Source organism: Haliaeetus leucocephalus, unplaced genomic scaffold (assembly GCF_000737465.1).
Source record: "Haliaeetus leucocephalus isolate CR32 unplaced genomic scaffold, Haliaeetus_leucocephalus-4.0 Scaffold173, whole genome shotgun sequence".
In the NCBI taxonomy this organism is placed as follows: domain Eukaryota; kingdom Metazoa; phylum Chordata; class Aves; order Accipitriformes; family Accipitridae; genus Haliaeetus; species Haliaeetus leucocephalus.
The window spans coordinates 360507-387750 of record NW_010972609.1 but is presented as its reverse complement, the minus strand read 5'-3'; the positions used below and the strand labels follow the sequence as shown (position 1 = coordinate 387750).

The 27244-nt window shown below is 42.0% G+C and overlaps 1 protein-coding gene across 1 annotated transcript in view; it reads right to left on the bottom strand.

Annotated features, from left to right (window-relative positions):
- The window catches only part of ABTB2 (ankyrin repeat and BTB (POZ) domain containing 2), a 133472-nt gene that overhangs the window by 11427 nt on the left and 94801 nt on the right, over nucleotides 1-27244 (bottom strand). Inside the window, exons 4-7 of the mRNA XM_010563658.1 lie at nucleotides 11351-11503; nucleotides 5780-5945; nucleotides 2310-2399; nucleotides 1738-1839 (exon numbers count right to left, since the gene is read on the bottom strand). Coding sequence (XP_010561960.1) covers nucleotides 1738-1839; nucleotides 2310-2399; nucleotides 5780-5945; nucleotides 11351-11503 — 511 coding nt within the window. The remainder of the gene's footprint in view (nucleotides 1-1737; nucleotides 1840-2309; nucleotides 2400-5779; nucleotides 5946-11350; nucleotides 11504-27244) is intronic.

The following is a 27244-nucleotide window of genomic DNA, read 5'->3' as shown; positions in this document are numbered from 1 at the left end:
CTTTTTTTTTTTTTTTTTTTTTTCTTTCTAGTCTCCTTTATGAATGTGGTTTCACAATTGTAATTTCCCAACTCCAAAGAGCTCTGTGCTCAGAGCTTCTCTTCAGTGCAGGAAGTCCATCTTATTCAGTTTCACGCTGTGCTCAGGAAACAGGGTTCCTGCAGGGAATTAGCCCTGGAGGCCAAACATACTTCTTGGTCTCTTGGCCAAACATACCTCTTGGTCTCTCCGGCCCCGTGGAGCCGGCATAAGGAGTCCCTGGCAGCTCCGGTGATTTGCCGCATGCAGAACCCTGCTTTCGTTGAATGCACCGAACTGCTCGCGTGGGAAATTACCCCCCTCCCGGATGAAGGGGAGAAGGTTACAAGATGATGGGGAACTTTAACGACCAGCGAGGGCTGGCAGACGGCATCAGGGCACCCAGAGCACTGTTTGTAGGTGCTGCCAGCCCTGGAGGTTCTTCCCCTGCGCAGAGGAGTCCAGCTGGCTGTATCCTCTAACACGGTCACAATTTAAGTTTCAGCCATCCCCAATTAGTGATGACCTTGGCACAAACAGCACATACCTTCACATTTTTACTGTAAAACTTTTTGCAGAGCAGAACTGCCGTTTTGTTTCTCTCTTGAGATGCCAGCTATTACATGCAAATATTGCGTGGTAGACCTTAACTGGAAAGGCAATTTTATACACCAATTTCAGCAAAAGCTGATATCTACCCTTTTATTAATAGTTGCCGAATGAAAAAAAATTATGTAATCTTTAGAAGTTTTAACCAAAATAAAGGAAACAAACATGGGAGCTCCATCAGGAGCTCTGATATACTTGGCTACATTTCCTGGGAGAATCACACACTTATCTCACATGTAAATTAAGGCTGTCCAACCTTTGTAATACCAAAGGCTGCCCTGGCAATTTGCCAGGTGGAATCTAATCTTTGTAATTACTTACAAATGTACACAAACAAAAACGACTGTGTGCAGCCTCCATTTGCTTACACCTTTTTTTTTTTTTTTTTTTTTTCCCCCTTTGAGCAGAAGGTAAATAAAATTCACCAGCAATTGACTATCTGCTGTCATCAGTTTTGAATTCCTCTTGAAGTTCAGGTAGGATTTCCAGGACTCGACCCCATTCCGCTACCCACTGCGTTAATTCCCCAGAAAAGGGAGCCAGCAGGCTGCGAGAGGCTCAATTCCCACGACAGCTTAAATCCTGTTCATGCAATTCTCCAGGATTATACAGGAAGTTACAGATCGTTTGCTGCCATTAGAGCAGAAATCAGCATACACTGAATTTTTGCACATGTGAATTTATAAGCCATTTAACATCTCATGTCAGAAAGTGTCCTGATCAAGCAAGTCTACCTGTAACCACTCCGCACGAAGCGCTAGTTTATCTAATAGCAGAGAAATGATTGTGCAGTATTGTTCTGGAAGTGGTAAGCCTTGGACCAATACTGAAACCAAAGAAAAATAAAGGAAACATACTGTGTTTTGTTATCAAGGCCTTGCTAGGAATTATGTCATCAATTCACAGTTCCCTGAGAAAAGCATCAGTTGCCTTCTCATTTCCAAAGCATGCAATTTTTCACTGGTTTTTAGAAGGCTTCCACCAAGCTGCACGTGGAGCCCGTGACAGACCCGTGCTCAGGAAGCCTGACAGTCTCGGCTCCCAGCGCTGCCCTTCAGTCCCTCCGTGTCTCCTGTAAAGATTCCCAACCAGGGGATTTCTTCTGCTTACCTGAACAACAGAGATGTGCCCGTGTAACACAGCAAAGGTAAGAGCGGTCCAGTGCCGGCTGTCAGGGTGGACTGACGGGTATCGTGGAGAGGTACTGGGAACCTGGGAGAAAGGAACCAGGTAGTTATTAACCATTGCAGTATCTGTCTGCCGTAATCTCTAGACTGGTACATAACTGGCTTTTTTTCTTTGTAAATGACAACCCCAGGGAATGGTAACTTACGCCATTTAGAGAACACTGCCAGCACTAGTCACTCTGTCCAGTCCCCTGGGCCTTTTTAATGGGCTTATTGGTTTCTCCTAGTGGCAGCTCTTTCAGGAGGGAGGCCCCTTTACCCCCAGCGTGCCCATTAGATTTGCCAATGCCAATCATAATTGGAGGCACTGAGTGCTCCAAGAGGTTTTGAAGGTTTTCTTCCCCCTCCCAAATCCCTGAAGCAATGATTTCTGAAAGAAATGGCTTGCTCAGAAGCTTCCAGAAATGAAGCCTTCAGTTGCTAGGAGAGATTTCATAACTGCTCTTGTTAGTTTACAGATGAATAATTATGGGGAGAGGGTCCTCTATTACTCACTGGTATATCTAAATTTGCTCCAGCATCTATAAGCATTTGGACCATGGCTTCATCTCCAGCAGCACAGGCATACATCAGTGGGGTCATACCCTTCAGGAAGAAGAAAAAAAAAAGTTATCTTTCTATATCTATCAACAATGAAGCTGTCACAGACACAGTGAGTTTGAATCTTAACGTACAGAAGAGCGTGTGTGCATGTGAGTAGGGAGAGCATATGTATACATTCAAAACATTTTGGGTTTTATGCAGAGTGGGCAGAATGCACTAGTATTGGAATGTGATGCGGACAAAACATCAGGGGACAAGATTGCAAGAATACAAAAGGGATCACTGAAAATCCCAGCCGCGTATTGTCCACAATTCTTGAGCCTTCTCAAGGCTGCCAAAAAAGAAATACCATTTCTTGGATCATTTGTAGCCAGATGAACCGAAAGCAGAAAACAACACAAAAATACACAAGATTAATTTATTTGGCAACTTATCCCCATTGCTAAAATCCTATTTGCCACAATATTTCAGCATTTCAATCCCATAAATCTCTCTCTCCACTTAACCAGCAAACCATGACGGCTCAGAGATGAATTATGAGAGAAACGAGCCTTACTTACGGAGTTCATTTCAGAAGTAGCCAAGGACAGAAAGGAAATGGCCTAGTAAAATCCATTCCAGCTCACATCCTACAGCTTTTCCCCCCTCCTTAATTATTGCAAGCATTTCAGTTTTTCACAGGCAGCATCTCTGCTGCTCATTGTGTAATAATACAGGTTCATCTTTAGAGATGGACATGGATCATAGAATTACACCTCACACTGAGGAGTTCTGATCTTGTATCTGCAAAGGTGTCTTTTCAAAACAGCCATGATTCCAAGCTTCCTGCATTTGAGGCAGTTACATTTGCAAAGATGTTTTGATGGCGTGGGGAGGGTGGGGTTTGGCTTTTGATGGGCTTGGGAGGATCCATTCTCATTACAGACAAGTAAACTTAACTGAGAATTCAAAACTCAGGTCTGCAGGCACAAGCCCACATTTTCTGCCACAGTCAGGGTTCTAAAACTACCAGGTTTGTATAGACTTACCTTTCCTTTTTTTTTTTTTTCTTTTTTTTTTTTTCCTTCTTTTTAATATCAGTTTTGCATTCCCTGCTTGTTCCTCAGTATGCAAAGGGAAGAAGAGATTGTTTTCCTAAACACCTCAAATCCTGTGAAACCAGAGTGCTGCCTGGTCCCCACTGGAAGTGAATACAGGGTCCTGCTCTAAACTCAGGTGTCTGAAGATATGTTCTGAATTCTCTCCCTCTCTAAAAATCTCTCTGTACACATACACATTGAAGTGAGTCTGAACACACACCTCAACGTTGGACACGCTCATGTTCTGGGAGTGGTCAACATCTGAACCTGGATCTAAAGCCTACAAGTTAAGTTAGTCCAAGGGTTCTGTCTGTCATAGGATTTGCACAAAACTTTTGCAGTACCCGTCAGGTGAGAGATGGTCACACCTGTTTGCCATGCCTCAGAGGTGCCTTGAGAAGACTCATCATGACCAAAATAAATCCAGATATATGAATTGAGCTTACTAGGTGCCAGTGTGGACACAGAGACCCACTTTCTGTTGCCACACCTAAGCCAGTTTTCCCAAGTTTGGGCATCTGACTTTAGCTTATTCCTGCAGAGGAAGGGCAAAAGCAGCTAGCTGCAAAGTTCAGATTTGGTTTCATATTCCAGCTACGGCAGAGTTCACTGCTAGACTTTGGATTTAACTCTATCTGGGATTGGTAGCGCAGTGGAGGACATGTAGCTGCAGAGATGAGTTGCTCCAGAATCACTTAAGCGGAGAATTTCGGAGCAACAATGTCTCCAGAGGGAGCCTGTCTTGCCCAACTTGGTCAGTGCCAAAACACTGCTTTGAGACATGGGAGCAGCGTTCTGCAAAGAAGACAGAGCTGCCAGCATGCTGCAATCCCCCTGTTCACAATAGGACTGGCTAGAGGATGACATCAATAGGATGACAATGAGACCATAAGTGACAGCAGAAACTCCTCAAACGTTCCAGTGAGTTGCCTACAAAACGCAGGGTCTTTATGCACACAAAAGCCAAACAGCTCCCAGTTTGCTGGCTGGCTGAAGAGAGGTAAAAAGCACCCCGCAGTGAGAAGTGATGGCCTTTGGTGTTAGGAGAGTAAGGTTCACAATGCGAAATAATCTGCTTTGAGAGAACAAAAGGCCTCAGGGACTACATAAACAGAAAATGCAAAAACTTATTTAAAAAAATAATACAGGAAGTGGCAGACCTTCCTAATATAAATCTGCCGCCTTTGTCACTTTAATAAAGTCAGTATCAAGGGCACCTATGATGCGATACCCCACCTCTGTGACCACAAAGCTTCTTGTATTGGCTACGTAAATAAGGCAACTACACACCTAAATATAAGCTTGTGCAGGAGTAGTTTCTGCTTGTATTTGTGTACACATTCACTCTTCCTTTAAAATTGCAGGAGCGTGGAAAGTACCATGGAAGACGTGCCAGTTTCAGAATTTGGTCTGAAATGCTACTGCAGTAAAATGCTGTCTATGAGAAAACCTCTCTACTTGAACGTAAATCCTTCCTACTGCTAAACATCCTATTGTTTCTTAGACATGACAGCACATTCTCATTGCTGTGACAGCTATAACGAGTGTTGACTTGGGGGAGGGTTTGTTTTGGTTTTTGGTTTTTGTTTGGTTTGTTTTTTTTTTTTTTTAAATTAAAAGCTAATTCCATGCATTGAATGATGCCCCAGAGAACGGACTCCGCTGTTACTTGACGGGACTGACAGCCCAAGCAGAAGCAGCCAAAGACTCCCCAGACTACCAAATCCCTACGGTTCAATGTAGCTGAGCAGGGAACAGGTAAAAACGAAAAAATAGACACATCAGTGTGATGGACTTTCAACAAAGCTAATTCTGAGTGATACCAACACCACTGGGATTCTCGGTCCTGTTTCTTATATGCCAGCCTGTACTGAGAACGTGTAACTACCTCACTTCGCACCTGAAAGCCATCAGACAGTAACACCTTTTGGTCACTCATCACTGACCCAGACTGAATTTGGGCTGTTGAACCAGAAGAGAGTGGCAGTGGCAAAACCCACTTTGTTTTGACATGGTCTTAGCATTAAGACAACATCAGACTTTCCATTCGCAGCCAGCGTATTAACCTGTCTTCCATCAGTGTCTGAGAGAGACCATCCAAGGAACAGACCTACATTCCAGCTGATAAAGAAACAATTCACTCTAGGATTTGACTGGCTTTTTGGGGGGTTATTTTTTTGTTTTTTTTTTTAAGGGATACATTTTCAGACTAAAACACAAGCTAGAATTACAAAAGCCCTGGAGAGGCAACTAACATGACCTCGTGTATTGATTTGCCACGTGGAAAGGAACACGGGATTTGTTCATGCAAAGAATTTGTGTGTGTGTGGTTATATGGCATACCTGATCATCCATGGTGTTAACCCCGTCAGGTCCCAGTGCATCGATTGCTTGGTTGATCAGATCTGTCCTTCCACAGTTTAGCATTCGGAAACCCAGATCCTGCTGGAATTTTTCAGTAGCAGCCTTAGCATCCAGTCTCCGGAAGGAACTAAAGCAGCATTCAGGTCTGTGAAAGACAAAATAATTTCTGAGGGTTTTTTTCTTTCTTTTTTAGCCCTGTCTCCTGCAGAAATCAGGCTTACGAATTTTCATGGTTTTACCTATAGTATTCCTTCCCCACTGTGTAATCATTTCTGAAAAATCTGGCTAACTTCACTCATACTGGAGATAGAAGTTTTAGTTCTCAGAGAAACACAGTAAGTTCATGTAAACACTGCAAAAAAAAAAAATTTAAAAAGGTGTCCAAGTAGAGAAACCTCATCGGTGCCCTCCTCCAAGGGAAAGGCAAGAAGAAATCCTTACTCCTTGCCAAGAGTGGCAGCTTCCAGCCAGGCCCTCGCTAGAAGGGTAGCTCTGGACCAGGCACTGCTTCTGCTACATCTTACCCAGCAGAACGGGAAAGGGATGCTGGAACATGCCCATACCATAACAGGCACCGAGCAACTGGGGTTATTGTGGCGGGACCGGTGTCACAGGCTGCAAACTGGCAGCAACAAGGTTTCCTTAGTTCTGCTTCTCACAAAACACCCCACCAAAACCCAGTTGTTTTAAATAATTAGCTGTATATATGTTGGGTATCATATTTGTATTTTCTTGCTTGTTATAGGATAGTCCATCAAACATACAGCAAAACGTACTGCAAGGAGGAGAAAGAGGTGGAGAGAAAGTGTTATCTAATAAAATACCAGTGTAGTTCTAGGATGAAACAATTACGCCGTCTGTTTACCAGACTAGTTATAATTTTGAAATAAAAGGCATTTCTGAAAGAAGATAATGATCCTTATTATTTTCGGGGGGGGGGGGGTGTGTGTTAAAAAAAGAAATCAAAATCAAATTTAGGTAGTGGAACATTCTCAACTCTTTTCCAATGCCTCAATAAAAGGAAGTATGTTAACATTTCTGTGAGGTTCTATTAAATCCTTATCCTTTAGATGACTATCAAATGACCTTTATCTCATTTGGAAGGAGTCCAGGGATTACTGTAAATCCTCTGATTATCTGCTCAGAGACTTCTGAATTCCAAACCTGAAGTGTATCTCCTTCACTGAAGAAACATTGCCAAATTGGAGGTGTTTCCTATCTCAGCTGGGTATTGATATGGTCAGCCCTTTGATGTTCTTTCAGGGTGAATGCCTTCTCTACTAGTTGTCTGGTTTTCAACAGAGGCTCTTGTGCAAACTCTCAGTGAGTGAGATATCAGCCTGCCAAGTTCCTTTGAAAAATGAGATTCTTTCAGCAAGGGTAACCTGTTCTGGAAACTTTGTACGGCCTGCCAGATAAGTAAAACACTCCTCACTTCACATAGAAGACTCAAGATGAATCTTACTCAAGTTTTAATTCAGCTGGTCATTTTTTAATGCTTCTGAACTTGCATTGATGGTGGATGACAAATGGTGAGCAGATGGTATGAACAATATGCTGAGTTAACAAAGATCCCTCCACAGCCTGGTGACCGGTCACATTGTACAGGGGAAACCAGCATCTCACCGCAGCTGCTTTCAGAAAGGAACTACATCAGGGTACGATTTGGGGAACAGTCAGCAAGGAAGCAAAACGACACTCTTGGCGTCACTAGCTCTTTGGGGATACATCTGCAAATAAAATGTGTCTCCAAGGCAGATGAGTACATCAGAAGACAGGATCTCTGAAGCACCCAGGTACTAGATTAGGATGCATACAGTACAGAGCTCAAGGAGACAGGAAGGTAAAAGGCTTAATGCTAGACATATATAAATCCTAGGGCTAGGCTAGCAAATTAGTAATCTTGTTCCACTAAGGTAATTGGTACGGTATCATGCTGCTACAAGATTATGTAAAATATGATGCAATGACTTTGTATAGCAATAATGAGAAGAAGAATCCTATGCAAAAAAGTGAAATAAAATGACTTCACTTGAAATCCAGTGAACCTCAGAAACTAAAAGCTTTTGAAGGGATGGTACCTGTCTTTGCACATTGTTTGTTTTGCTAACAGGCATGATTCCACCCAGTGCTATTTACAGGCACTGTTGGAGCAAGGGTGGTGGGGGACAATTCACCAACAAGCCCTGCAGAACGAACAGCAAAACAAAACAGTCGCACGGAGCTGTCAGAGAGATCCAGCAAAAAGGTGGATGTAGTTCTTGGTGCAGAGCTGCCAGGAGGCCAGTTCAGGCACAAGAATTTGAAGTTATAATTTGTGAGCTTTACTCCTGGGGGACCCGCAGGCTCAGCCCATGCAAAAGTTACTGTACATTTGCTGTTCTGTATCAGTAGCTTGACAGCACACTTTTCTATCATAGCTGCAAAGTAGCTTTTTCTTTTAGAGTGCAATAAAAGTTAGAGCATCCTACCAGAGCTGGAGGGAAAGAGCTCACACATGCACAACCGCTGTGCAGCAGCTGTAACCACAGCAGGTTTTCCATGTGTGAGTTGTTATCTTGTGGAGAAGAGAGGCAAACTCTTGCACACTTCCTAGAGTAAAGCCTGTGCTCCTACAGTCGCCCAGAGAGCAGCTCCCATAGATGCTGAGCTGTGCCCAGGGGATAAACGGAAGAACTGAAGGTGGACTGAGAGAAACTGAGATGGGGGGACAGAGCCCAGAGAGAAGGGAAAGGGATGGGGCTGAGGACCTGGTTTGGGAAGGGACAGCTTGAAGAGGGAGCAGGAGCCTGCTGAGCTCTTTGGGTTTCATAAGCAGTAACTGCTACTATAACTACTGGTAGTGAGTGATGTAAATTTGGCCTGCAGTGAGGAAAAAATATTTTTAAAAAGCAGTGTGTGATAACAACTTAATATTAAAATCCCAGCATTTATATTTAAGTAGGTGGAAAAGAAACACAGTTCTCTGTAATCTAGCATTTCCCCCCTTGCATTATCATTTAACCAGTAACAGGTGAGTACTGATGATGTTTCTAAATTGTCCAGCAAACATAAACTGAGAGCATCCTATTAGAAGGCTTCACCCACTAAGACACAACCACTTGTTGTGGAAGAGTATACTGCCCAATCAGTCCGTGTCAGGGAACAGATATTAGAGGTCTGAATTTCAGGTTATACTAATTATACTTTGTTCTTCTGCACAACTTCTCTTTCAGGGATTTCAACATACCCTACCTGATGCATCACCACTGCAAGGAACTATCATTATATGACTTTTAGCCTGTGCATCATGAGGAAAAGTGAGTTGCAATTTGCCTATAGTCGCACAGCAAGCCAGGGATAAAGTTGGCTTCAGTTGCAAGATTTCCTTTTCCCCTAAATGTGCTGTAATGGTGAGATACAAATGACTGCTTTAAAAGATCATATAATGGGCACTGGAAATGAGGCACTGCTCTCTCCTCATGGTGGTTTTCTGTTACTTTCAATCTTTCATGCAGCAAAAAGACAATGCTCTTTGTCTCATACCACACATCACAGGACATCCTTAAACCTCTGAAAATAAAACTCAGGCAAGACAGTTCAGAACAAGGTCAAGCTTAACTTTGATTTTTGTCCTCTACTACAGAGATGACGTGTGTTACTTGAAAGCAGAGGTTGTTTCGCCTGCAGGGAATGCACACTGCATATGTCCCTATGGAGGAACAGTTCAGTGAGGTAAAAGGTGTGAAAGGATCTTAGCTTTCTTACAGAATTGCCATTCTTTCTGTAATAACAACAAATTGTACAGGAACCTCTAACATACTCCTTCCCTAGGCCAGTACTGCTAACTCTTAACAATCCAGCAATTGCGTTATCCCACATAGTGTGGCTGAGGCCCTTTATACCTGCTTCTCACTTTTATTGATTGTCTACATTATTTTGGACCTCCTGGGTTGCTATCAAGACCTTCATTTCATAGCTGTATCATTATGGCTTCAGTTTGAAGTTACTGAGGTGAACTCCATTTTCACAAAGGCTGTCGCTAAGCGTCTCCTTTTAGCTCACGTCAGCAGCAAAATCAAACACCCAAATCCCTGCCCTCTTTTTTTTGGTTGTTTTTTAAGGTACAGAATCTATAAAGTAAGGGACTACCTGTGCTTTGTGCGTTAATGTGCACAAAAAACCAGTGCAGAGATAGGATGGGATGCCTTTGAAGCAGAAGGTTTGAATTCAGTTTTGAAATCAGAAGTCTTTCTAAAGGAGAGACTGAAAGAAAAACCATGAAACTGACTGGAAGTACTTGGGATTAGTTTAGTCTTCTGCGGTACTATTCATCAAAGAATTTCAAAGGTTTTGGCAAGCATTAGGCACATATGTAAAATTAGTTTAGCCATATTAAGTTGCCTACACTAGCACCTACCATCCACACATAAGCCAGAGTAGTGTGTGCTTTGACACAGAGCACACGTACGCTGGCAGAGAAAAGGGACAAGAAAAGTGTTCCAGGACTAAACGTACAACTGCTGCTTTGTAGATGCCAAGTCCAAGTTCAGCTGCTCCCTTCCAGTCTGAAGCCAAGGAGTTTAAATAACTGCTGAGGATCACCTGTTTAACTTAGTTTTTAAAGAGACTGGCAGCACTCTCTGTTGGTCAAGTACCACGTCTCAGGAGAGCGGCAGGAACCGAGAGCTGAGAATAAGACTAGGAGGCAGCTGCGGCCAACAAAACACTCAGTCATCTAATTGTACCACCATACTCGCCAAGTAATTTAGCTTCGCATTAGGTTTTGTGAGTAATAAGTACTACCCTTCAATTCACAAATGGGGAGACAGAGATGTAGCAAAAAGCAAGAGCCTTTCTGACTGCCAGAAGGAAAAGGTAAAAAGCAACAAAAACAGATCCGGGACTCCTGATTAAAAGCCTCTTGTTGCTTTTATTGTTCATGAAAAATAATTCTAAGAGTAATGGTGGTGTATTTTTATCTTTTCAGGTGATCATACAATCACTTAAGAGCACGATAAAAATATTATTTATTGTTATTAATGTGTCCCACCCACTCATTTAACCCAAAGGTAGATGGGGGACAAAATTCACTCAAGCAACAAGAATTTACCTTATATTAAAGTTCAAGATGTAACCCTGATATCAAAACCAGTGCTAATGACAGCAACTTAAAGGACTACGAACCTGAATAAAATATCTATGATGTGCTAATGAACCAAGCTAATTACAAATCCCTATTCAACATATATGCAAGGGGAAGATTTTAAAAGGTTCTGATACTTTTCATCAAGGTATCTCAAAAAGCAAAAGAATAATCTTGTCATTAAGGCTAAGGCATAAAACCCCAAATACTTGTATTTCAATCCTTCTCTGTCTCACTCTTCCTACGTAACTTTTGGCAAGACAAAGTCTTTCTACCCCAGCTGCAGTGTTTCACCAAAGTTTCTCTATCTCTTGGAATACTAAAAGGTTAAACATGTATCACCCATATAGTATTTGGAGCCCTGGCTCCCGTGAAATATAGTAAGAGGAATTACTTTAGCTGCTTATAAAGCTTAGTCCACATACTTTAGCTGCCGGGGCTCACAGTCCAGTCCGGGTAAGAGCAGTCTGGCTGTCTGCCTGATATCATCACTGTCCACAGTTAAACTGCGCCGGTGCTCAGCGTAGGTGATAGCCACTCTCATCCACTCCATCAGCGGCGGCAGAAGCATGAAGGGTCTGTGCAAACAAGGAAAAAAAAATCCATCACAGTTAATATTGGCCTGCTATCTTGTACTGCGATGCAAAAGCACACTTCATTGCTTCCTGGGCATGCTTGTGGGAGGCCGGCACAGATAAAACCCACCTGCAGAGGCAAACTCTGTCCCTGTGCTCAGCAAGACTAGCAGGTCACAGCAGGTGGAAGGAACTGGAACTGCTCAGCCTTGGTTATCTGAACTGCTTCTTACCCAAAACCGGGTCATGCCGGGACATGCTGGTTTTGTGAAATACGTTTTACCCTGTGGGAAATAGGGCCAGACTGAATATAAGGGACCTATTTCTAGTAGTAGCTATAGGTCAGGCGCCCCTAGCTCAAGGGGCCAACGCTTTGTTTTGGACCAGACGGGCTCTCGTCTCATCGGTGCAGCTTATACAATAATTGTGTCTGTTGTTCTAAATAATCCATATGTACAGGCTGCTCCACCACCCACTTAGTAACACTGACAATATTCTTGATTGTTTGAAACTTCAATTAAACCAGGCTAATTCAGCACTACCTCCATTGATCCTTATGTTACATTATCAGTATCCAATAGCTTTTCACATCCTACATTTCTTACATGCAGAGCTCAGGCCTCCATTTTTGCACAACTGACCCTCTGGACCACAGCAGAACTGTTGCAGCTATGTTTTAATGTGAACTGTTTTGCTAGGAAGGAATGAGTAGAATCAAAAAGGTAACAACTAACGTAGAGACATCTCTGTGCGAGAATAAATGTACAACATTACTTAAACTGTAAGCAATTTGTGGAAAAGCAATCTATCTGTTGCTAATTTGTACAGCATCCAACACAGTGAGGTTTTACTTGATACAAAGGGTTGCAAGGCAATGAAGGAATATAAATAAAGTAATAACAAGAGCAACAACAGCCACGGACTAGCTTATGAAGAGGTCCCCTTTACTCCTGCTATAAGAATGAACACAGTACTGAGATTACACAACAATATATGGGTACCGTAATACTCTCATACACCACATATCTCATCCATCCTCTCAAGATCGAGCCAGACTGATCTGTTATTTGCTTGGTTTTTCCCCAAGGATACCTGCCACCCTGGTGGAAGGCTCAGACGTGCCAGCTGCAATTGAAAACACCTTTCCCATTTCCAGTAACGAATTTATTAACGCTGAAAAAAAAGCCCTTTTCATTTAAGCGTTCAAAGGAAAATAACTGAGGGGAGAAGGTACCAATTCCTTTACAAAGTTCAGAGAAAAAAAGATACATACCAGAAAATATTAAATGATTTTGGCATTAATGAAAGGAGCTGAACCCATGAAAGGCATTTTCAAAGCTGTGCATGTATATGTGTGCGTACATATGCAAGCACAGTAAGAGTAAGCAGCACCAATCCCGTCAGAAACCATTTATCAATAATGGCATTTGCAGGCAGAACTCCCTTTGTATGACTTTGAACATCCTTCAGGGTGGAATAACTCCACTCTGTAAAATATGTGCCATCTGTTTCCATTTTGCCGGTTGCAAAGTGCACTCTAAAACACTGCCATTATTTCTTTACGAACGTGCGCAATTTTTCCCTCTGTTCCTTCTCTTCTTCTGAGTAACAAAGCAGCTTCTACAAAATCAGAGGTCCTTTTAAGCATCTGATCAATCCTGGGTTGCCAACACAAGGGTGTTTTTAACAGGACACCTACTTACTGCTTTTACCAGTTTACTTCTATGCCAAACAATCAAGACATCAGGGCTGCTACATTCACTACTTTGAAAATTACCCAGTAGCTCATCAGTTGAAAGACTTTCTGGAAGCCCAGCTTGAATTCCCCAACCTGTTTAGGCTTTCTAACTTGTCCCAGACACATGGGATGGGATGAATCCCTCCAGCGCAGCTTTAGAGTTGATTGACTTCCCTAAGGGAAGAGCAGCAATTCACCACAACAGGCATTTGGGAGAGGCATTTACACCTTTTAAAATTCAGACACTGAAGGGAGGAGCCTAACTGAACTCTCTAGACTTTCTAGGTACTCAGCAGAGCCTCTAGTATAGAGTTCAAAGCTGCTGAGGCGTGGTGAGGCCAGAGACGTAGGCTACAAGCACCAGAATTAAATACGTAAAGCTAGATGGGGTGAACACGTCAGGAGCGATGGAAAAACTAATCTTGCAATGGAAAAACGAACCTTTTGTGGTAGATAAGCTATTCAGGCCACATTACAGCTTCCCTGACACTTTCATGTTGGGAACACTGCTAGAAAGAAAACCACGTTGATCCAGCACAGTCCTGATGATCTTCTCAGGTAAGGAGCCAAACCTTGGTAACTGTTACACACTGCACTAGGCAGCAAGAGACTGTGGTCAGCCAACAGAAAATACCATTGAGTCTGCACCAGAACTAACACCTATCATGAAGAAATTTCCATTCTGTAAAAAAATTCACATGTGCCAGGGTTATAAATGGCTTCCATGCACAAGCAGACCTTGAACGTGGAAAACCTGGTTTCGGATGAATAGAAAGGAGAAAGATTTTTTTTTTGTTTATTTTTTTTAGTCTCAACAGATTTTTCCAAAGGCTTTAAAACTCACAGCTCAACAGACTGCCTAGTTACCCTGTGCCCAAAGGAGAGCAGACTTTGGACTGCAAAAAGAAATGTCAGGAAGGATGTTTTCCTCGTACTGCTATCCTAATTTGTCTCAACCCCACTACTCGCACTGCTGTGCAAGTTGGATAAATCATTATTCTATCAGGAGTGACTACAATGACTTTAATTTCTATTTGGCTCTAGAAGCTTTACTTCTCTTGAAAATTTCTAGCTTCAGGACAGGCTATCTATCCTCCCCCTGACACACCCACTCTTCTTTTATCCAACTATTTCCTTTCTTCATACTGTCCGCGTGGGCATGCTCATGGGAACAGCTCTGTGGTTTTTTGCTCACTGACACTACATCAGATAAGCTGTATTATCGCATGATCTGAGCAGAAAGAAAGAGATGCAGTTCAACTGAATGAAACTCCAACACTGGCATTGCATCGCACTAAAAATAAATGCAATTACTCTTCTTCTAGAAAATAAACACAATTATCATCCCTGTGGCCCTTAACCTGGGCATCTATCTCCCTCTAGGGAAACACTGATCATTTCACAGTCTGAAAAACACTGGAGGAGGGGAAGGGGAGAAACCTTCATGGAAAATTAACTGGGAGATGCTGCAAGCTAAAGAATTGATTTCTGTCTGTGCCATGTTCTGTACTGTGCATTTTCCTCTGGACTTTCTGACATTTAGAAGCATTTGGCAGCTCATTAAATTCTGCACATGAAGTGATCCAGCCCTGGGAATCTGTCACACTCGCGGCAGTAGCTCACTAGGGACACATACTCTCTGTTTTCTGTGAAGAAGAATGCCACCATGGCTTTGTTGAGTTTCTTGCCATGAAGTTGTCTTTGAGCAATGCCACATATAAACTGGGAAAGCACACAGCAGTGGAAAGTAAAATGGACACTGCTCATCTATTACACACCTTGTAAAGAACTACAGCGATGTCTGATACAGTCATGCGCTGTCAATATTTTATCCATAGGTTTTCTGAAATTTTCTCCATTTAGAATTGGACAGCCGCTTCCTTCCCAAGGGGATTGAGGTTGGAGCTGGGTGAGACATGGTCTAAGAAAGAATGGACTCTATTGTGGGCTTTTTCCCCTCATTTGAACTGAAACACGTTGTTTTATTTAGACATAACCGAGAAGTCTGATGGCAGCGGCACTTGGCAGAGAATTTATAGCAAGTTTTAAGTTTTTCCTGGAAAATGTACTATGCTCATCTGATTAGAATGACCTAGGACATGACTGGCATGTGGAGATCATGTGCTGCAGTCCTTGAGGAGATGCTGTGGGATCACAGACTTTCAGTGTTAACTCAGGCATCACAAAGAAACTGGCCCTGGGGCCAAGAGATTTTTGGCAGAGGGAAGTTAATTGTATGCAAAAGAGGAAAGACCTCCACAGGAGTTAGAAAATCATGTCATCCTTCCTCTGCTTTGAATGCTAGGACAACACACTCGGAGCTTGACTTTCAGAGGTGAGGAATACCTGCTATCTCAGAGGAAAACAGGAGGTCTTCCCAGAAGAAACAGCCATGCTATCCATGCCTGGGAGGTCCCCAGGAGGGTCCAGCGACAAGATCACTGGAGAAAGGAGGAGGAAGACAAGGAGACATTTTGCCTGCAGCCACCTCTCTTCTCCTCCTCTGGTATTTTTCATCGCCTCCTGTTTTGCTCCAGCAAAACAAAGAGGGAGCCAACAGTGACAGCAACATCAAGAAAGAAACACCGTGTTCTCCTAAACAAGAATCTCCTTCTTCTAAAGCAGGAAAGAAAACACTATCCCAACGGCAGCAGGTGAGAACAGCAAAATTTGTCTCCCTCTTGGCAGTCTGAGCTGGTCCTGAGACACACACGCAACAGACAGTCTCTCACCCAGCCTGTCCCATAGTCTTCTAAATGGTTTGACTGGACAGCTTTCTCTCCCCTTCATCTGTAACAACTGCTCTATAAGCCCCTGCTAACATTTTAAACACACACAAACTTTAGCATCACAAAGCACATGTAAATATCAGAATACTTCTGGTCCAAGTGGGGTATGCCACAATAACTCCCCTGTATTTGGTTTACTGAAAATATACAGAGGCTACATGCAGAGAATCCCAGATCTTTAGAGATCATTGTGATTTTTTTGCAAGGGACTGAAAAAAGAGGAAGGGAAGGGCTTTCAGTGCAGTGCAGTGAGCTAATATTTGAGTTTAATGCTGGAACGAAACTCTATGGTTCAGTCCCATTTTACCCTAAAATGACAGAGCTCAAAGTCACTAACACAAAGTGAGTTAAGAACACCTATAAAAAGCTATAGCTCAGTCTCACCTGTTCTCTTTTGTATTTTTTTAAAGGAATAAGCTTAAAAGTCATATTGCACATGTGCACACAGAGAAGAGAGTAATGTGACTAGCAGGGATACTGAGAGTGACTGCCAGATTGCCCAGTAAGCCAAGCAGGCTTTTTCATAGCTTTTCAAGGCTCCTAGTTAGGGGTCCTGGGAGAGCCGCATACAATGAGCAGAACTATTTAAGGGAAAACCAGGCAGGAGTAAGACTAATCTGCAACAAAATGGTGAATCATGTAGGAGGGTAGCTAGAAGAGGCGTTGTTTGAACTTTACACCAAGATGGAAAAACCCCAAGGATAGTAACAGAGTCAAAAAGAGAACACAGTGAAGTCTCATTAATTGGAGAAGGGAAGAGACTCTGAGGCAAGACAGAGTATCCAAAACCTAAACCATGTCATGTTGATGTGGAAAACAGTGGCATATTTACAGTTTGGATTCTCGAACACTAAACCCCTCTTCAAGCTGCAGGAAAAAAAAATACAAAACTCTGAGTATGTAATTATACGTGAATAAAATAACAACAGAAATGATAATTTAGAAAAAAAAACACAAAATCTTTGCTCCAAAACACAACCAGCTTAAGTCAGGAGCCACTCCTTTCAGATTCAAAATATTTTACTGAATTTGCAAACCCCCCCCCCCCCATTTACAGAGAAAAGATAGGAATTACCAGGCTGAATCTGATTCAAGGATCATCTCAACAAATGCCACGTCTTTCAAAGCAGACAGTCCCAGATCTTCACCGAAAAGGAAGAAGAAATTTAATCACAGCCAACTGGCCCAAAAAGAAAGTTTTCTTCTGAATTCCCTTGAAACAATAACTGGCTCACATCTTAGAAGATAAGAGGTCTCAAATTTTAGTGGATCATTATCAAGTTACTAAGGTCTTGGCTTGGATATGCCACAACACTAACTTCCACAGTTTAGCGAGTTATCCTTCAGTCAGACACTAATGGAATGAAAAACATCTGGATAATATTATATTTATTGGGATCCTTTCTCCACTGAATCTGCCTTCACGGTTTCCTCTGCTTATAGAATATAAAATGGTACAAGAATAGGTTAAATCTAGAACTGGCAGCTCTGATCTTTCTTCACAATCCTAGTAACCACAGACAGAAATACCCCCTTTTCCACCCTTGTCTGCAAACCGCACTTAGAAATAAGGTGCAGCATCAGACAAATAAGGTGCAGCATCAGACAGGTTTTACTTCATGTTAACTGCAAATCAAAGTAAAAACTAAATTGAAGCTCACTAAAAAACCCCCATGAAGTAATCATTAGGAACTCACTATGAATCTTAAAAAAGACCATCAAGTCTGTGGTTTATTTATTATAATCACATTTCACAAACTTTGTTTTAACAACAGGGAAAAGATTCCATTTTCAGGCTGAAAACAAGTACTTGTGCTGCTTTGGAATGTGCCATGTGTCTCGTTATAAAAACATATTTGTAACATCTGTATGCTGTGGCAGAAGGAAATCTTGGTTTCTAGACACAGAGAAAATAATTAAAACCAGCTGAAATTGTATATAGCTGATGATAAGAGTCAGATAGATATACACGATAGTTTTAACTACAACAATATGGTCATAGTTATGCGGTCAGGGATGTGACTGACTTCCATCTGCCTCCCCCAGACACACACAGAGCTGTTTGATCCCCGACGGGCACGGCGAGTAGCCACCTCAACAGAGGAAACGCGGAGGAAGGGAAACCACCGATCGTGCTCCTCTTGCTCCTCCCGACTCCTCGACATCCTAAAATTCTCCATAAGCTGAAAACTACTGCAGACAATCTGGGAGATGAACTATTCTTGCACGACTCCGGACCTAACTGCAGTCTTGACCTCAGTTAATACTCAGCTGTACGTTTAAATCACTTGCAAGAAGATCAGATGCAACTCTTAGGGCTGACTTGCTGAATCTCATATTAGACACAGAAAACAGCACTTGCCAGTCACCTCTGCGTGTCAGCTGGTACCACCAGGCTTGCGGAGCTCAATTCTACAGATCTCCTCCATAAGACCTGGGTCTTAAACCCCATCTCTGACCGGCCAAGAGCATCCTCACATTGTCGCTGAGACACAGCCTCTTCCCACCACAGAACGGGGGCTCTGCCCAGGTCATTTGCACCAAATCTGTTAAGCCTTTCCCAACTCTTACAAAACAGGTGACTACCCTGGCTTGCAAGCTTTCCATTTTGCAAGCCCAAAAGGCTTTCTGGACATGATCTAGCTGTGGCCCAGCCCCTTTGCAGCAGTTGCTTTAAAGGAAACAGTGCTTGTGCCTGTTGGGCAGGTGGGGTGGGAATACACCTCGCTGCTGCCCCTCGGGCCCGCCCTGACCCACAGAAAGGATGCTTCGCATCTGCACGCCCTTCAGAAATTGCTGTCTGTTGTTTGTGCTTTTACAATTTAAGTTTCTAAAAGCCCAAACGTGCTTGCGCTGGGTTACACAGCAGGTCACAAACTGCCTCAAACTTTAAAATCAACTCACATGGAAAATCTTTAAAAGTCCCTTCGTGTCCTTGTTTTAAATACTACTAACTACTATTTTTTTTTCTTTTTTTTTTTTTTGTGGGAGGACCAGAAACGGCTGGCACATCCTGGTCTCCCCTGAACCAGTCTGACATTCGGAGACCCAATACCGATGACCCACCCCAAGGAGACTGACCGAGGGAACCTTGCCATGTGCAACAATTCCTCCTGCAAAGCTAAACGCTGGTACATTTTGGAGCAGGACATGAATACAAACTACATGCATTAAAGAAATGAGCCTGTAACAGCATGCTATGTGATAGGCAGCGATAAACACGGGCAGAGCGCCAGAATGGGTTGTCTGCTATTCTTGGATTAGCCTTGATCCTGTGGGCAGAAAAACCAAGAGGTAACTCCTATGGTTCATTCCAGCAGCTATGCTGGCAAAGTGGAAAAAAAAAAAAAAAAAATTGCTCTCTGCAAGCAGATTTATCTGGGGTCAGTGCGGTTCTTCACTACCCAGTGCTGAGACTCCTCCCTTGTCGTTTTTTTGCCCATTATATTTAATTCCCAAAAGCAGTAGTAGGATTGAGATAACAGGCCTCTTAGTTATGACTTCAATCTGATTTGCCAACATGCGTATGTTAAAAACATATGCTGATTCTCAAGCCAAAACCAATCTGCCAGATTGAATCATAGAACTAATTTTCAGGGCCCGGTTGTAAAATCCTGAAGGCAGAGCGTTGCCATGCGTATGAAAATTGCCTGAAGCTCCGGAGTTACAACTGTGTGAACAAAGAGCCAGAAAGATAAATATTTTTGTGTAGTTCTGGAATACTGAAAACTGTTTAATTAATTATAACTGCAAAGTTTGTTCAGCTAAACAAAGACATTCCTCACCAAAGCAAAGGTTTTTCCACAATAAATAGGGAAACGTTTCCCATTTACCTTATCGCACAAGCCAAAACTTAGTATTTCAAAAGAGAAATTTTCAAACACAAAATAATGATATCTAGAGGCTAAACATTTCAAGGTTAAAAGATGATTCTTTCATTTTCAGGACTAAGAAGTTGAAACTTCTATTTTTCTACTTGCTTGACTGGTGTTACACTTCTGTGGCACGACACGCTACTGTGAGCGTGGCCTTCTTGTAACGTCAATCCCACCTAATGCTGACATCAGTGTTTTCTTAATTAAAATCTTAATGAAAAAGTAATCTTTTGGCTTTTCACATTCCTGGAATCTGAGAAATTCCAGAAACTAATTTAGCATGAAGGCACGAGGAACACACAAATACATGCGGATGAAAAGAACTGATTTTGAAGCTCTCTTAGGTACAAGAATGCAATGCGTGCACTAAAATCAGGTACCCACTCCACCCAATAGTGTAATTACACAATCCAGGTTCTGGCTGCTGTATTACAATCACAGGTGGTCTCACAAAACAGCCAAAATTTAAGAGTCCATTTTCTTGAATAAAAGGCAATCAAGCCCACGGGGTGTAGCATTTGTGAATGAATAGGCAGTAGTCTTCTCTCTAAGTCAGTGCCAGGTAAGACACATAAGATCTGTCATCCATGAAAGATTATAAGGAGGAGTAATATCACTGCTGGATGAAATAGATGCCAGTGTGGCATTTTTTAAATTATTATTTTGCAAGAGAACATCACTTTGTCCTAATGGCAAGCTGCTCAATGAACATATTTCACCTATACCTTCAAGGAGGTATGTTTTGTTCCTTAGTTCTTGTCTTAAAATATTGAAGAGTTGCTGTGCAGTAATGAAGAGAGTTCTGTTGCATGCAAAGATGTTTGGTACCAGAGGTGAATGAATGTGTTTGTTTTTTACTGGAAAGCATAATGAGTTATATGTTTGCATTTTGCCTTAGATAATTAAATAAATAGTGCCATGTAAATGTATAGATATGAGAAATATAAGCAACAGAAGTGTCCTGAATTTAAGGAAAACAACCATTGTGATGAAATCAGTCCTTCTGTGCCAGACTTGAAATCCCCTTACTCTTCCATTTGTGTTTAATACTGTGAAATCTCTCAATTTCAAACTCTTTTTATGCTTCTGTCACTGTGGTTTTTATGGGCATATCGATGGATATCAATGAACCTAAGTAGCACTACAAATGGCAGATATAACTGCTTAACAATGGGATTGTGATAGGTGGACTTCATTGGTCAAGCTCAAATTCTTTCAGTTTCCAAAGATCCTAAATTTAGAGTATGCATGCATTAAATTTCAACATTTGGAGCTGTAGCGCTTCTCAGCAGATGCCACAAATTCCAGCTATTAAGTCTGCTTTCAACACGGTTAATTACATCTGCTGCTGAACAGTCTCTTGCTTTGACTGTTACAGTGTATGAACTTTCAGTAAATTTCAAGTAATAATGTTATGGTTCAATACCTCATATATACCTGCAGGAGATTTTTCGGCAGATAACAGTTTGGTCTAACCAAGAACAACACAGGCAGGACACGTGTAATGTTCAGCTAAGAAGATTTTGCCACCTTGGCTATTCGTAGCCTCATGACATCTCTACTGAACTATAAAAACTGTGTTGCTTTCTCTTAGGAAAAGGTCTATAGATCTAAGGCCAGAGTTGTAGAGTTCCTATTATAATGAATTTATGTGCTGCAGACAATAGCCATAGCTGACAAAACATCATGAACTTTGGCAAGTCTGGTCTCAAAGTCTCTCAAACACTGTCAGCTCATAAAGCTAACTCATTTCAGTGCTCTCCCAGTTTCTCCAGAAGGACAACGTTACCCACACATGCACTGCAGAATCTAGCAGGCAACTTCAACCATTCCTCAAAACACATGTAGTTCAACACCAGAAGTAGGGGGAATCTTCACAAACGACAGTCTTGCAAACGAGAGCCGTAAAGGCACTTACGTTCAAATCCTGACACCATCGTGCACACAGTTGCCAAGACCACTAGCACAAATAGGAGGCCAGCAGCACGCACAGCGGCATAACCGATACTTTCCTACAAAGCAACTTATAAAATTTTGGTAATATGACATCTCATGTACTCTGAACTACAGAGTTGCAGATTTTATGCCAAGTTTGCAAATAACTGAGTAAGACACTACCAATGTTTGTTTGTACCCATGACATCTGCAGTACAGGCTAGGAGGCAGATCAAAAAACCCGACTGTCATACAACTCTCCATATCAAGGTTTTCTTTTACTCCATCTCTCTCTCTCTAAAAAGGCACACTTAAATAGTCTTAGATTAGATAAACAATCTAATGGGGGGTAAGAGGGTGCAGTTTTCTTATACACAGCTAAAACCTGTTCTTGCAACAGGTCCAACCTGCTTCATTTTGACCACCGCAGAGGGTGCAGCACTGTGGTTACTACAGGAACACGGAGGAATTTCAAGCTCCAGCTACCCACTCAGCTAATGACTAGCATGACAAAATAATAATTTTTGTTTCTAATACCAAATAACAAGGATATTTTTTCTTTTCAGCCCCGTTAAAATCCTGCTGCCAGAAAGTAGATCTAAAACCACAGAAGCGTCGATGAATGATATGTTAAAAATTACGAAGTTAAACATGCATCAATTCTAATGCCAAGTGCAATGTGTAGAATTATTCTTTTTCAGCTTGTTGAGAAAAATATTATCAAAGTCTTCATCTGCTCTACACTTCTTTACCTGTTGCTTGAATCAACCTTTCTATCAACACTCAGTGCCGTGCCATCCAAACACGAAGAGTAATCAATAAAATGTATACAAAACATGGGAAACAGGTATCCTTCTTCCCAGAGTTTTTACCTCAAAGAAAATTGAAGAAACAAAATTATTTGAGAAATCAACTAGTTTTCATTTGCCTTTCTTTACAACAGGTACCTCTGAGCCCTGACTATGTGAATAAAGCTGTTCATAGCCAAAACTTGAACACATCACTATACTGGGGCAAATACCCTTCCTAGAGGTACAGTCAGATTAAGTTAGATTGGCCACTTACCCTTAAGCATATTGGGTGTCTCAACACAGAGTTTAGCAGACTAAAAGACGTTCTAAAGTGAGTTAATTAAACTACTGTAACTTCTTGTATAAGGAAGAATGGGATGCCCAGGTGGAAAGTCACTTAAGGAACTTCTGTTTCTGTGATGTTCTAATGCAACTCTTTAGGGAGATCCTTCCTGAAGGATTTGGCAGCCACAACAGGGAACTGAGCACTGACTACCTGGCACTGTGCAGCGCTGCACAGAGGTAACTCTTAATCACACAGTCTGGATGCTGGAAGCAATATAATTACAACAAGATACATTCTGAGCAGGTTATATTAGTCCTGTTACAATTTCATGCTAATGTGCTCGCTCTCTCAACTAGCTTAACTATCTTCTAGTACTGCATCATGGACAACTCATCCTTTCCTACTGAAAAAGCCTAGCACTTCTAAAGGTCTCAGAAGGACCCCATGTTTCTCTGGAAGGATCTTTTGCATTTCTGAAGGAAGCCAAAGAGGTGAGGAACAGCTAAGTGAATTCCTTATTGTAGCAGAGGGTTTTCCAGCAAGCCTAGGAATAAAAACTTACAGCTTCTGTCTCCCCCCGTCTATTCTCTAGCCATTATGATATACTTTCTCATCCATGGAAGAAAGAACTCCAGGTACAAACTCTTCAGTGGAACTCAAGTTCCCCGTAACTGAAACTACCCCTTTCAGCAGCATCACTCCAGATTTAGACTGATAAGCAGTACGAGCAAAACACAGCTCCGTCTCTTTCCTCTCTAAGCAAACACGTTAGACCAGCGTGCATTGTATCAACACAAGGTTGTTTAGCCCCAGAAAAATCCACGAAGCTGAATCAGCTCAGACATGTAACTCATTTGAATAGGATTTGTCTTGCAGAGCAGACATGCTTTTTAAAACAGTCAGTTCAGCATTTACTGTAAAAACATGTGATGAAAACAGTACAGTTTCGCTCTGTAAGCGACCACCAGGTCATGGCAGTACATGCACTCGTAGGTATAGGACCAGTAAGTGCAGGCTGCCAGGGTCTCCTTTAAAAAGGAAACAAAGCAGAGACATACCAATCTAGGATTACCCCAGGGAAAGCTTAGTTTCTAATCTCCACGAGGTCAAAGAGAAAGAATGATTGTTGCTATTATCATAAATTATACCCAGAAACATTTACTCTTCAGAAGAGCTTAGCTCTCTGTTACAAAGATGTCAGGAACAATAAGAGCAAAACCCCCAACAACCTGCCAGCCCTGGCTGCTGCACAACAAAAGCTCAGAATTGTGTCTTTATTTAGCGTGGCCTTTGTTAAAAGCACCAGCTAACTCCTTTGTCAGGGAACAGGCAAGTTCTGCAAGTGAAGGTCTGTAGTGTAGTCCAATAGGAAATAACATTAGCTTCAACTGGAAACAGCAATTACTGAAAAAGAAGAAACTTGTTGGCTTGTGACCATCATTGTTCTTTGCAATATGTTCAGAACCTTTCATCCACAGAGCTACTGCTTTTTACTTATATTAGTTACAAGAGCACTACATTGCTATCACAACACTGTCTTTAAGGATCTATGCCTAGGAAAAAATGGAGACAGGCTGATATTAAATGACAGCAAACCAGCCAGAGTCAAGTAGAGAAATTTAGACTTTCAGTCAGTCCTCTCCTACTTCAATGGGCAGTCACTGTCCGAAAGGTGGAAGAAAAAGCCAGGAGACCTTGTCTTATTCATTGCCATATTTCTATAATGCCTTTTTAATAACACACACTGTAACAGTTTTGTTTTAAGTTGCCCTGGATTATTTTTCCTTCACTTCTGGTGCTAGCTTGCTGCTTAGTCTTCTCATCATGAAACAGCAAACAATAAACAATACACAACACAGGGTGCCTACAGGCACTGAAGATTTCTGTTTGTACCAGCCCAGAGAATCCAGGCAGCGAAGTTGCCAGGCTCTCATTTTCTTGCACCTTCTTTTTTATCTGAACAGATGGAAACTGAAGAGCAGAAGCCAAGAACTTAACACGGACATCTTTACAGTAGTTACAGTAATTACTGTAGCTGTAGTAATTGCAGCGTGGTAGCGTGCACACACACACACACACACACACACGCGCACAATGGCTGTCATCTCTTCATTGCTAAACAAGACAGCCAAAGATCATCTATGGAGTTTTCAAACATTTTTACAAATAGAGGACATTTGCCAGAAGTGGCTTAGGTCAAAGACAGTCTTTCTGGGGATTTCCAGCAAGCACTGAGGTCTACTGTAAAATGCCTATGAAAGCAGAAAATAGTGTTTTTCAAATGAATGTTTTGTAAGTGACAGGACAACGACTGTCAAATGCCTTATTACTTCCCTAGGTAGGTGGTAAGGATCAACTACTGCCTGCTGTTTACCCGAATAGCCAGTTCTAGGAAACAACGTATTGATACCGATCCATGATCGGGAAGTTACCAGGCTGACGCATGTAAAACAACTTTAAGGGACAAACACTATAATTAGAACCACAGAAGCACAGAACAGCTGAGGTTGAAAGGCACTCCTAGGGATTGCTTAGACCAAACCCCCTTGCTCAAAACCAGGGTCAGCTAGAGCAGGTTGCCCAGGACCACGGGGAAATTGGTAATCTTTCAGGTAACCTGTCCCGCCTGTATCTGTGACCCCCTCAGACCTCTCAGACCATCCTTAACTATTGTCCATGGAAAGCAGTGCATAAGCAGCAGCAAGGTTTCAAGACAGCTAAGAGCCTGACTTTTTGGCACACGGCTTCACATACGGCCGCTAATTAGCATCAGATTTTTGTTTCGGTGTGTATGCTCTTTTTCACCTGTAATGCTTTCCCTGGGTGCCAAGGCTGGCATAGGAGGGCAGTCTCTTTACTCTCCATGCAGTCTGCTCTGGGCTGTTCAATTTTGTATACAGTGAAGCTCTTCTCCTTGCAATTTTGCAGAGAATTTAAATAATCTGTGTTTGTACCACACCCCTGCTCCAATAGAGAAAGATCAGAAGATACAGGCTACTTTGGAAACACTCCAATAACACTACAAATTGCTTACAGCCGGTAATATGGAAGAAAGGCTAGTCTGTCCCAGGTGTGAGATACACAGAGCTAAAAAAATTGAGGAGTGTTTGTTTATACAAACAACATAAAAGACAGAGGCGGGGAAAAAACCCCTCTAATTCAGAGTAGACTGCATTGCCAGTTTCAGCAGTTACACTTGGATGAATTCGATCCTCAGGGTTTGCAGTTAATTCCCTGCCAAGGTCATCCCTCACATTCCGATTTTGCAATCTTTGAACTATAAAGAAATGAACAATTAAAAAAATTACAACTTAAAAATACGTCAATAGATGATGCCAGGCAAAGGCAGGAATATTACCAGGACCCCAAACATAACTACTGTCTGTCACCTATTGACTTGAACCTGACTTGGTTTTAATTCACTTCACATATCCAATGCTATGGTTCTCAGAGCATGCATGGACACACTCACAGAGTAACAAACATAAACATTTCATCCTGGATCTCTCTTCAGTCTTTCAGTTAGGATACCAGGAGCACATATGTAGAAGGAGTCCCACCAGCACAGGCTCTGACCCTGTTAAAAAGTCAGTAGCTTCTAAGTGTTCCTGGTTTTTTTCTGGCTAGATGTTTACTGCTGTAACATCTACTGAGATGTCACCATAAAGAGCAGGAAGGTGAAAGTTGCTCGCCACAAGTGTGATAAAGCTACTGACTACTCCTGTTAAATGATACACGTTCTCAATTCTCAAAACTGTGGAAGATATTCAGTATATTGCAACTATTCAGTATGGGCTCAACAAATACATAATCCTGCCTAAGGTCAGGAACAGCACTGCCAATGAACAGTTAATTTTAGTCAATAGATACAAGTTGATTGTAGCTCACTGGCCTCTGAAATAGGGCCATTCACTCCATCTTCCTCCTGCATGAGTAACTCAAAATTGCAAGTCTGACATTAACCGGTCCAAGTCTGAAACCGGCAAAAATACATGGTAACAGCTTCTCTCCTTAGTGTTGGTGAAGGAAGCTGTTCTTAACTGTTTATAGCCTTCTTATTCTTCTAATAAATCTACCAAACTAATCTTTCATCAATAGCAAATAGCTTTTTTTTTTTCTTTAAAACAAAGAGGGGCACATTTTTATGCCCACTCTGAACAAGCAATGCCATAATGGCACAGCTCAATGTAAGGCTTCCTTCTGCTTCCCTATATTTAATCAGTATATTTATACCAAAATAGCTCTGGGGAAAAAAAAAATACAAATCAATGGGACTATTGCATGGGGGTGGGACTGTAATATGCTCACTGACATACCTTTCTGTAATCAC